The sequence below is a fragment of the Octopus sinensis genome, linkage group LG18, assembly GCF_006345805.1.
Source record: "Octopus sinensis linkage group LG18, ASM634580v1, whole genome shotgun sequence".
Lineage (NCBI taxonomy): Eukaryota > Metazoa > Mollusca > Cephalopoda > Octopoda > Octopodidae > Octopus > Octopus sinensis.
In genome coordinates, this window is record NC_043014.1 from 34,210,010 (window position 1) to 34,222,396 (window position 12,387).

The 12,387-nt window shown below is 33.8% G+C and overlaps 1 protein-coding gene across 1 annotated transcript in view; it reads right to left on the bottom strand.

Annotated features, from left to right (window-relative positions):
- LOC115221327 (ubiquitin carboxyl-terminal hydrolase 10-A) overlaps window positions 1-12,387 on the bottom strand; it is a 36,107-nt gene that overhangs the window by 8,699 nt on the left and 15,021 nt on the right. The window contains exons 5-13 of the mRNA XM_029791498.2: window positions 11,982-12,073; window positions 10,405-10,514; window positions 10,247-10,287; window positions 10,010-10,116; window positions 8,077-8,185; window positions 4,744-4,859; window positions 3,057-3,182; window positions 1,975-2,067; window positions 309-453 (exon numbers count right to left, since the gene is read on the bottom strand). Of these exons, the coding sequence (XP_029647358.2) occupies window positions 309-453; window positions 1,975-2,067; window positions 3,057-3,182; window positions 4,744-4,859; window positions 8,077-8,185; window positions 10,010-10,116; window positions 10,247-10,287; window positions 10,405-10,514; window positions 11,982-12,073 (939 nt within the window). The remainder of the gene's footprint in view (window positions 1-308; window positions 454-1,974; window positions 2,068-3,056; window positions 3,183-4,743; window positions 4,860-8,076; window positions 8,186-10,009; window positions 10,117-10,246; window positions 10,288-10,404; window positions 10,515-11,981; window positions 12,074-12,387) is intronic.

Consider the following 12,387-nt stretch of genomic DNA (forward strand, 5'->3'; position numbering starts at 1 on the left):
AGACTGACATTATAGGATAGGCGTGAGAGGCTGGATCTCATCAGTTTGAACATAAACCAGGTAGAATATTTGGGCTGGATATAGCCAGTTTAAATGCTGAATGTAATTTCTTGTACTAGGTTCTTAGAAAAAATAATTACAAAAGTTCTACATGAAAGGACTGATGCCTTTAGAATAATTCTCGTTTGCACACACATTTCAAGACACTTTCAAACTAAATTTTATAATAAACAGGAAAAAATGTTCCTTTTCGTATAGGAATCTCTGTACACTTTAAAAATATAGATAAAAAATAGTCTCTATATTACCTTTACTAATATCTAGTTCTATTGGGTAATCAATCTTCTTTAAGACCTTCTGGATCCCTCCATTCTTATCATAGATAAAACATTTGAAATGTAGAATAAGTACTGGTGGTAGTTCTTCAAGAGTAACTTTTTTGGTTATTTCCACCTGAAAAACAAGATGTATTTCTAATATAAAATAACTGAAATACATACACACTCACCTATATATACATTCATAAACGTGCATATTTACACACAACACATAAGACACACACATGTTAGTATTTAGTGAATACAAATACTTTTACACGACTTAATATTTCAGTCAAATCTATCTCAGTTTGCCATTTCATTTAATGAGAAACATTTCTAAAAATACATATTTGCAATATCCTGCAAGTGATTAGATGCCAGAACATTAACTTTTAAGAGTATTAAAGTGATTCCTCCACTGTGTTGTTTTGTATATAACTTTTTTCATATCCCATTTAAGAGATTTTAGCAAAGTTGACTTAATCCTTTCATAATACGAGAATGGGGTACACACACACCCCAACAACACAAACCAGAATTACAAAATTTTAAAAATCATATGTGGAACTGTGTCAATGAGCAGATTTGATACCTCATGTGCTAAGTTTAAAGGGAATTAGTTGGCTATTACATGATGTAATTCTTTTAGTTTCAACATTGTTTCAGATCAAATCCCATGCTAAATAAGTACAATTCTGAAACAGATATTACTAGTACTGATATTAAATAAATCCTAACCAATCAACCCCTGTACCTAATTGCTTTTTAGGTACAGAGGTATGAAATGGTACTGGGATATGAAATGAATGGAAGTTAACACCAACCACATGATTTGATCTTCGAACTTAAATGACAGAATATTTTATCTGTTACTCTACAGTTTTTGCCAGTCCATTGCTTATCAAATCTAGCACCATCAGCACTGTTCTATAAAACTGGTCTCCCTTTTTCCCCACTAAATTTGATTCAATCCAACCCCAATCCCTTTTATCTTTAGTATCAAAAAAATGTAGTTTCCACAATAGGTCAATGCAGAAGCCTTAACTCTTTGCCTGTCCTGTATAACACATGTGGTATACTAAACATATTTCCTTAGCATCTATACTGCCTACTCAACACACTCCCCATTATTTTTCAACCACTAGGACTTATAATAGGAAAGCTTTAAACAGTACATATGAAACAAGGGTTAACTAAAAGTCTGAAAACAAGCATGGATGTTTAGAACAAACTTAAGAAAATACTTTGGACAAAGGTCAACCTGCTAGACATCAACCAAATCTTCCCCAAATCACACTATCTTAAAGAAGGTGAGCATTGATAAAGGCAGTTCCAGTTCAACTATATCAGAGTAGGAGGAATGATCATGGCTGAAACCACTTGCTTTTGTTTATTAGTATTTTATAACAGACAAAGTGGGGAAATGACAACTTGAATGCCAATAAATAAATCGATGAACTCAATGTTCACATTTAACAAAAAAATTAAAATATTATATTTCAATTACAAAGCTAATTAGATACTTAGTCTTTTTTCATTGAAAAAGAAAAAAAAATTGAAAAGCTCAAAAAACGTTTTCATTTTGGAATAATTTGGTTCAAATTGTACATGGTTTTGTCCAACAGGATTTTGTAATAAGAAAAGTGCTACCTACCTCTGTATTAGTCTTTGAGCATGTATAACCATGAACTGCTTCTTTACTTACAAGGCCTTCAAGAGCATCCTTCACATTCCAGACTTTGTCAGACTTCAAAATAATAATTATATATAAATACATTTTAATCATGTGGAAAATTTGATTTTATAATTGAGCAGATTACAAAAATAAACATTTAGTTAAAATAAAATTGAAAAACAAGACTAAATTAGATTTTGAATTTAAGATGTTTCTTTTGAGTTATATTTTTTTAAGTAGCCACACTTGTAAATATCTAACTGTGCCATCATTAACTTCTTAACAAGAACATTTTTTTACAATTTCCATCCAAAAAAATTTTGAATCTGTATATAAGTACAAAAATTATTTTGGATCGGTTATTTATTATGAAGTTACTGATAGTTAATGAGAATAACAACATGAAATAAGTGACAGATACCCCGGAGTACAGTGAAGGTTTATTTTTGTTCAAATATATATTTACTAGACATCTCTGAACAAAAATATACGGAATAATATGTAAGGAGGTTAAACAATTGCTTGCAAAAATGAAATTTTCACTATTTTTGTAAGCTACTAGATGGAGAGAAGATTTGAGTAAAGACAGTTTATTTTTCTTTCAGTTTCAGTCAAAAGATGGCTGATATTTCACCTGAAGTCTTCTTGCATTAACAAAACATCTTTAAAAGATAAGATATTTTTCAAAGTAGATTTATAGCACCTAGTATCAGTAACTGCTAAAATTTCCCCTTCAATACCCTCTATCAGAAGAGAAAGGGTATGGGTGTATTATATACAACCCAACACTCTCTCTCATATATATATATATATATATATATATATATATATATATATATATATATATATATATATATATAAATGGAAGTTGGTTATTATAACAATGAATACTATTGATCAGTTATCAAAATTAATAGGGCCCAAACTATTTGCTTAATGTTATCACCCAATTATTGTTCCTGAAAAGGCTTTTTATCTCAATAAGCAGTTTTTACTGCATTTGTATTTATATATTAATATTACTTATACAGTACAAACTCTTTAGAAAAGAAAATATTTACCTGTATGTCTAACTGCAGTGTGAAGAATGGCTGAAGTGTGGCAGATTCTTTGGAGGCAACCTGATACACAGCAGACCTCATTTGACCAGCAAATATATCAGAAACACAACTCCTGGTAAAATTGGCCTACACAAAGGGATTACAATGAATAATATTTTGTATTAGAAAATGAAACAGAAAGGTGAGAAAAAAGTCAAATCCCTAGGATATCATTGTTATTTAAAGACTGTAATTTTTTTTTTTAATCAACAATGTAAGTCACAAGTGAAAGAGATATACTAGTAATATCAACATCTATTGTTTTGTAAATTTGGGCATCTAACAGTAATTGAAGCCAATGTTTCACCAACCCGATAACATTCCTTCCCAACTCTAATCAAGTAGAGACTTACTGGGCAAACAAAGTTATGCACTTTTACACAGATTAAAGCACTGGCTATGTAAGAGTTTGAAACAATAACTACAGACCAAAAATAGTGTTTCAAATTCACATATATTGATTATCAAATAAAAAAAAAATACAATTTCTACCTTCTGAAAATTAACTGACACCATAGATAAAGTTAAGTTTTTTTAAGTTCACTTTTCAATAGAATTATACAGATCAGCAATATTCATGCCACCGACAATCATGAATGTACGGTATGTGTTTTGCAGATATGAAGTTCCAGGTTTGATTTCACTACGATACAACTTAGGTAAATGTATCACACTATAATAGCCTTGAGTTGAACAGCTTGCATGTGTAATTCAGAAACAAAGTGGAAGCCTGTAGAATACTTTTCGAACAGTTCCTTCAGTTGTTCAGCACTAAGCTAGATACTCACTTGTCACTCTCACCATTAGGAATGCTGTGAATTATTGACTCACTGAAAACCTGAACCCAACAATATAATACCAATTATTACATAAAATGTTTCCATTGCAATAACATGTAACCACACCAGATAAACATTCTGTACATTCTGACATTTTATAAAGTGAAATTTGGATTTTGCTTTCTAATGAAAAGTTTGAGACATAACTTCAGAAGTAAATTTGTTATGCAAAACAAAGGAAGATAGACAGACCACTGTATTGTACACATCTGGATGAAATTCAAGCAGTCTTTTGCAATAAATATAATAATGGACTTCAAGAAGTTGCTCAGGATTACCAACCACTAGAGAACAGAAGAACCCTTCTGTACTTCTGTAACCTCCATGTATCCAGCAACATGACCAGAATGAAAGTTTTTAAAGTTGCCAATATTTATTTTCACAAAACAGAAGCAATACACTAGTTCATGGGGAAGAACATTTCATCCTTTATCTAATAAAAGAACCCTCCTAGTTACTGTACAAAGGACATTACCAAGCTACTGCTAGGGGTCTAATATTTACACAGAGTTTGCTGGTAAGTCAGTATAGTCTTGGACAGCATTTTTCAAATCGTGGGTCCTGACCATTCAGTGGGTTGTGAGATAAAATGGGTTCCAACAAAAAAGTAAACAAGAACGCAAATGGGTGCAAAGAGCAGAAGACCCAGCGTTTTTGAAACTGTGGGTCCTGACCCTTCAGTGGGTCATGACAAAAAAGTTTGAAAAATGCTGGTCTAGGGTACAATTCCTTAGTTTCATCTGCTCAGAATAATATTTAACACAAGTCCAGTATGCAAGTAAACTCAAATGTCATAATAACAATCATACCCTTCGTGTGTAAACTGTCTTGTTTTTCGGTCCAACTTGCTCCCAGTCATCATCTGTATTGGCATTCTCATCAGGAAGAAAACCATTTTCCTTGTGTTTTGAATTATGATTCTCATCTGAATTTAAGAGATTTTTAAACATTAAAAAAAAAAAAAAAATATGATCTACAATATTTCAGAAACATCTTTTGATAATTATTTTTATATTTCTTTTTCCAAACAAACAAGTTGTTTAAGCAAAGCAATTTTACATCTGGCTACTCTTACCGATATCCTGCACAACTACTAGATAGAAACGGACTATTGTCAATCAAACTGACAATAACAAGCAGAGGGAATTACATGCTTTATTCACAAGCAGAACAGTGGCTGTAATCAGATTTAATGTAACTATACAATCACTAATTCAGTACATCAACTACATAGCTTTAGGATTTCCATTCATATCAGAGACAACACTTATGCATTACTACCATCACTTTCTTGATTCAACAGATCAAACTATCAATCAACATTGGACTGGCTGTAAGGAAACTCATGGTAGCATGTTAACCCATTTGTTACTGTATTTATTTTGAGATGTTCTGTGTTTCTTTCAATTATTTTAAATATAACAATGAATTTAGTAAAATAACTTAGTTATCATTCAGCTAGTGTTAGGAACATAAATTGTGACTAAGGTTTGGTAGAAGATTTTTATTCAAAACTTATGAAAACAAGATCTTTGTACTACAGAGCCAGAGCCGGTTTTGGCCGGATTGGTATCAAAAGGGTTAAACCTTTCATTACTATATATCTGACCAAAATACACCCCTCATGAGTTTCAGTTAAATTCTAAAATAATCATGAATTTAGACTAGTTTCATTAAACTGTAACTTTTTTTACATAACATTAATGTGATATTTGGAACATAATTAAAGAAAGGGTTCTTAATCAATTCTATTGCATAACTTTTGTCTCAAAGTGACTCTAATTACAAGTAAATCCAGGTATACTGAGCAAAAAGGTAAAAATATAAAAATTTTGTTTAAACATCACCATAGAAAATGAATCATCAGCTAATATTCAATACGGTATGCAACAAAATTTTCACAAATGTACTAACGAGATTGGTGCTTACATACACGTAAGCACAGGTGTGGCTGTGTGGTAAGAAGTTTGCTTCCCAACCATAACAATGGGTACTTTTGGCCAGCTACGGCCAGGTTGGTCTTATGAACCAAAAAAATTTTTTGGCCAGCTACAGCCGGGTTAGTATCCAAAGGATTATGAGTAAATCATTTACTAATCAGCCAAATTATTGATTGCCAAAAGAAAATAACAGATGAAAGGCAAAGGAGAAACTGAGCCAGAAGAAATGGAAGCTTTTTCTGTTGAAGATGCCTATGTGAGTGATAGAGTAAATGGAATATATGTAGAAACTGATGCCACTTAGAAAAAAATTTGAAATATAGTGAATGTAGAAGAGATGGTTATAGGTAAAGGGTGCCATTTGTATTTCAAACACAAATCAGTAGGACTTCTGCATCAACATGCACAACAGGCTTCCACAGTTTCTATTTACCAATTCCACATACTGTGATCAGCCTGGGGCTATAGAAAACATGCCGAAGCTGCCAGACAATGAAACTCAACCCAAAACCATATGGTCATTAAGCAAATTTTGTAACCAGGCAGCTGTGATTGTGAACTAGGTTCATTGTTAGAATTGACCTTTGTATTTATTTCCACTAATTGCTCACTGGGGTCAGTAACTCAAACTTCCTTTCTTAAAACCCAATTCTCACAGAGAGGAACAAAGGTTGCATAAATATGCACTAGCTGATATGGTGGCAGCTTCCTGAAGTGTTAATCCATAGGTTCAGACCAGTGTTAAGTTACCTATTCTACTGATACTCCTTGACAGTCATCAGCATTATCAGATTCTGAGAATCATCAGCATTATCAAGCCTGACAATCATCAGCATTATCAAGCCTGGCAGTCAGCAGCATTATCAAGTCTGACAGTCAGCGGCATTATCAAGTCTAATAGTCAGCAGCATTATCAAGCCTGGCAAATCATCAGCATTATCAAGTCTGACAATCATCAGCATTAACAAGCCTGGCAATCATCAGCATTATCAAGCCTGGCAATCATCAGCATTATGAAGCCTGACAATCATCAGCATTATCAAGCCTGGCAATCATCAGCATTATCAAGCCTGACAATCATCAGCATTATCAAGCCTGACAATCATCAGCATTATCAAGCCTGACAATCATCAGCATTATCAAGCCTGGCAATCATCAGCATTATCAAGCCTGGCAATCATCAGCATTAACAAGTCTGACAATCATCAGCATTATCAAGTCTGACAATCATCAGCATTATCAAGCCTGACAATCATCAGCATTATCAAGCCTGACAATCATCAGCATTATCAAGCCTGACAATCATCAGCATTAACAAGTCTGATAATCATCAGCATGATCAAGCCTGACAATCATCAGCATGATCAAGCCTGACAATCATCAGCATTATCAAGCCTGACAATCATCAGCATTATCAAGCCTGGCAATCATCAGCATTATCAAGCCTGGCAATCATCAGCATTATCAAGCCTGACAATCATCAGCATTATCAAGCCTGGCAATCATCAGCATTATCAAGCCTGGCAATCATCAGCATTATCAAGCCTGACAATCATCAGCATTATCAAGCCTGGCAATCATCAGCATTATCAAGCCTGACAATCATCAGCATTATCAAGCCTGACAATCATCAGCATTATCAAGTCTAATAGTCAGCAGCATTATCAAGTCTGACAGTCAGCGGCATTATCAAGCCTGACAGTCATCAGCATTATCAAGCCTGACATTCATCAGCATTATCAAGCCTGACATTCATCAGCATTATCAAGCCTGAGAATCATCGGCATTATGAAGAAAGGGATCAAAATAGCTGACTGGTCCAAATACTTGCAGTTAATTCCGATAAAAGCATCTTAGGAACAGGAACTGGTTAACCCAGGATGTATAATAGCATAAAATACATTTAAATATTGACAAAATATTTAGAAAAATTATGTCATATTCATTTGCTTAACTTTTGGTTAATATTAATTCAAATTTTTTCCATTATATAACAATGTGGGAATGACAAATGTACATCCAGAACAGAACTACTCGTAGATGGAATAAAAATTACAACTGAGACCATTCTGCTAAGTTAAACAAAAAAATTTGGAAATTAAAAATCAAACAAAGTTTCAGTTTATATAATCAACTATGCTGAAAGCTTCAGCTATTAAATCTAATACTGAAATTCCAGTTATAAACAAATCAGATAATTACCTGAGTGATTAGGATTGTTATTTGCAACATTTACCACAGCAAGCATCTCTTCATGAAGTTTGTTTAACACAAAACTCAAAAACTCCTCAGCATCTTCTTGCTTCCCAAACTAAAAAAAAAAAATTAGAAACAAAATGAAAATAATGAACTACTGCTTGAGAGAGAAAGAGAGAGAATAATCAACACACAAGTTTATACTGCTGCTAGTACTCTTGTAAGCACTCAGAGACTAAGACTCATGAGCTGGGACTAAAATCAAGTTTCTGTAGTGAGAAAGGGAGAGAATGAATCTACAGAAAAAGATCAAAAACATGAGGAAAACTAAAGGCAAATCTCAGAATGCTGATTGTCACAAAGGAGATAACAAAGGACCAAATGTGGCAAGGCAGATCCTATGTTAGAAAAGACCTATCTGACTCAGCATGGTAATCTGATAATGAAGACTGTTTTATAACATCTTAGGTCTTCCAAATTATCTGAAAATGAAGAACATAGTGTAATTGCCAGAACTTTAGACAAGGTTTAGACATTGTGGAGGCACAATGGCCCAGTGGTCAAGACAGCGGATTTGCAGTCATAGAATCGCGGTTTCGATTCCCAGACCAAGTGTTGTGAGCATTTATAGAGCGAAAACACCTAAAGCTCCTCGAGGCTCTGGCAGGGGAGGGGGCCACCCCTGCTGTGCTCTTTCACCACAACTTTCTCTCACTCTTTCTTCCTGTTTCTGTTGTACCTGTATTTCAAAAGGGCCAGCCTTGTCACACCGTGTTACGCTGAATCTCCCTGAGAACTACTTTAAATGTACACGTGTCTGTGGAGTGCTCAGCCACTTGCATGTCAATTTCACGAGAAGGCCATTCCGTTGACCAGATCAACTGGAGCCCTCATAGTTGTAACTGACAGAGTGCCACAAAGACAAATACATCTTAAACTCAGAAATGTGATCAAACGTGAATGAGCAGTCCAAAAACATGCCATAAAATACCACAAGCTCCTCAAAAATAGCCTAGAATCCATTTTAATCTAAACTGCAGCCACAAACGGCATAACTTGCATTTAACCCTAATTATGGCTTAACCCTTTAGCATTTAAAGAGGCCATATCCAAAATAGTCTATTTTATGTTCAAGCAGGCCAGATCCGGCATCTCACTCCCATCCTACAATGTCATTGTAAAATAAACAATCACATCATAAAAATCTCAGAGCTATGAGAATGCATGATTAATTAAAAACAAAGTAAATAGGCGCCGGAGCAGCTGTGTGGTAAGAAGGTTTGCTTCCCAGCTACATGGTTCCGGGTTAAGTCCAACTGCATGACACCTTGGGCAAGTGTCTTCTACTATAGCCTAGGGCCAACTAAAGCCTTGAGTCGATTTGGTAGACGGAAACTGAAACAAGCCCATCCTATATATATATTTGTGTGTGTGTCTGTTTGTCCCCTCACCATTGCTTGACAACTAATGTTAGTGTGTTAGCAGTTCAGCAAAAGAGATTGATAAATTAAGTACTAGGCTTTTAAAGAATAAGTCCTGAGGTCGATTTCCTCAACTAAAGGTGGTGCTCCAGCATGGCTGCAGTCAAATGACTGAAATATGTAAATGAGTAAATAATCTGAATGCTAATAGGTTCTGGTGTAAAAATATAGCAATCAATTGTCGAAATTATATTTTTGGTTCCAGTACATTACACTTGAGAAAATATTGATTTGGAAATGACGTAAGTTATAAAGTTAGATTGTTTTGTAGCTGTTCTGTCAAAACCAAGAGGCAAACCTTTGGAACAGAGACTGCCAGAGAATGAAGATAGGGGAAATATGTCAAACATTTCTCAGTTGTATCAGAAAATAGATGATGAACTCTTGAAAGACATCAGCAGAATAGTAAAACTTCTCAAATAAAAGTGTATATTTCACAGTATACTGAAGATATTCACCTTGAAAGACATGGTAGATTCTATCATGTGCAGCATATTATACACACATGATGGTTCAAAAGGGGGTCCTGGGATTAATTCTGCAGAAGGTGAGCGTTTCTTAGAAGCTGAAGATAAAAGAATGGAAATTAGAACATTTTTACATTAATTAAAGAGTAAACAGAAATGAACAACTTTAAAAAGAAAGAAAAAGAACTAATTTATTCCACATTCTTAAATTATACAATATAGATTTACCTGAATTAGGCATAGTATTGAACTCATTCATAAACTGGAACCTGAAAAACAAGATTTTTGTAGAATGTTTACAAAAGACAAAATTATTTCATACATACTTAAAATACAAAATAAAATTTACAAATCTTATACAATAAGATGTAAAATGAAATACTTACATGGCATCTAAAACTGGTGTTGAGCTAGGTCCACGCTGTTTAATTGATACAAGTGGCAACTTTTTTATTAGATGGTAAAAGGGTGGACAAGATAAGAGAGCCTGTAAGGTCTGAGAGCATGGTTAAGGTAAAGTAAAATTATATAAATCAATATCAACAAACTGTTACATTGGACAAAATTTCAACACCATACACTAATATTCACATCCATGTCTATTTCTGAAAATCCGTTACTGTTCAAATAGCAGAAAGGAAGCAGAGGGTGTCACATGGAACATGAAAATAATTGAAACCTAAAATAAAGCTAATAGAATATATATTCAACCCAGGACTTACGAAAAAAATAAAGCTTTGTAAGTTATTGGTTTCAAATTTTGGCACAAGGCCAGCAAGTTTGGGGGAGGAAGCCAAGTGAATTAGATCAACCCAAGTACACAACTGGTACTTATTTTATCAACTCCGAAAGGATGAAAGGCAAAATCGATCTCAGTGGTATTTGAGCACAGAACAAAGATGGACAAAAAGCCATTGAGCATTTTGCCCAGGGTGCTAACAATTGTGCTAGCTCGCCACCTGGAAGTTCAGTTAAATATTAAAACAGATATTGGTTTCAAATTTTGGCACAAGGTCAACAAGTTCAGGGGAGGGTGCTAAGTCAATTAGATCAACCTCAGTACTCAGCTGGTACTTATGTTATTGATCCCAAAAGGATGAAAGGCAAAGTCGACCTCAGTGGTATTTGAACTCAGAACATAAAAACAGACAAAATGCCTATAACCATTTTGCATGGCACAATAACAATTCTACCAACTTGCTGCCTTAAAGCTCTGTTAGATATTTAAGCAGATATTGGATAAACATGCCCGTTGTAAAGAGAGCTGTGGGAAGATATTGTTAGATTTTATTATTTTTTCTTTATATATAACATTTAACTGCACACTTGGTAACTAACTTTGCAAAAAGTTTAGGTGTCACATCAACAACTTGGAAATTGTTTACATATGACCTCCCTGAGAAAAAGCTTTATATCAGTGGCTCTCAACCATTTTTTGCCTATGGATCACTTTGATTCCTACTCAATGTATATTGAAAAAAATCCTAATTAAATATCAGGAACAGCATAAAAAAATTGCTAAAATATTGTATATTATAGAACTATAAGTAATTTATTGCACATAAATTTTAGCAACAAAATCTTATATGGACCCCCAAGGGCTATATAGACCCTGATTGAGAACCACTACTTTATATAAAGCACTAAAAAGAGCGGTCTTCCTACATATGATACTGTAGTAGATTCCATTGTAATTTTAATTATTTTAATATTTACAAAAAAAAAAAAAAAACAGCTGAGTAACAAAAAAGTACTTCATTAAAAGAGACTTCTAAACTTTTGTCTTCAATATTAATTAGTCATTAGGAAAGATATATGGCTGCAAACAGCTTCAAAAAGGCTCATCCAAACTATATCAGAATGGAAATGCAAACATAAAACAGTCATGGAAAGGATCATGTTATTCTTTATATCAATGATGCAACATACTAAGAGGGATAAATCCCTGTAATAGAAAGGATACAGCATTGATATAACACCAGTTGCCCTTGTTGTTGAGAGCCCGAGGTTGCAGGGCCACAGGTCGGTAGATCAGATTCATATCTTTCAAAGCAGCTATAAGTAACAAAAGAAAACAAAAATTAACATTACATAAATCTTACTGATATATGGAAGAAATATTGGTATAAAAACATGTTTATAGAAGAGGAACAAGTTATGATATGCCAATCACAATTAAATAAATCACTGAAGGGGAAGTGATGCCATCCACATGGAAAATGATAGTTAAATAAGTACCAACATAATGTAGTGAGCATCAAATATCTAACTAGAGATAACTGTCTTGCATAATGCATGCATACAGGTGTGCATTATACAAAAGAACTTAAAGTTACCTATTTGTTTATGACCATATTCAAAATAGTTTA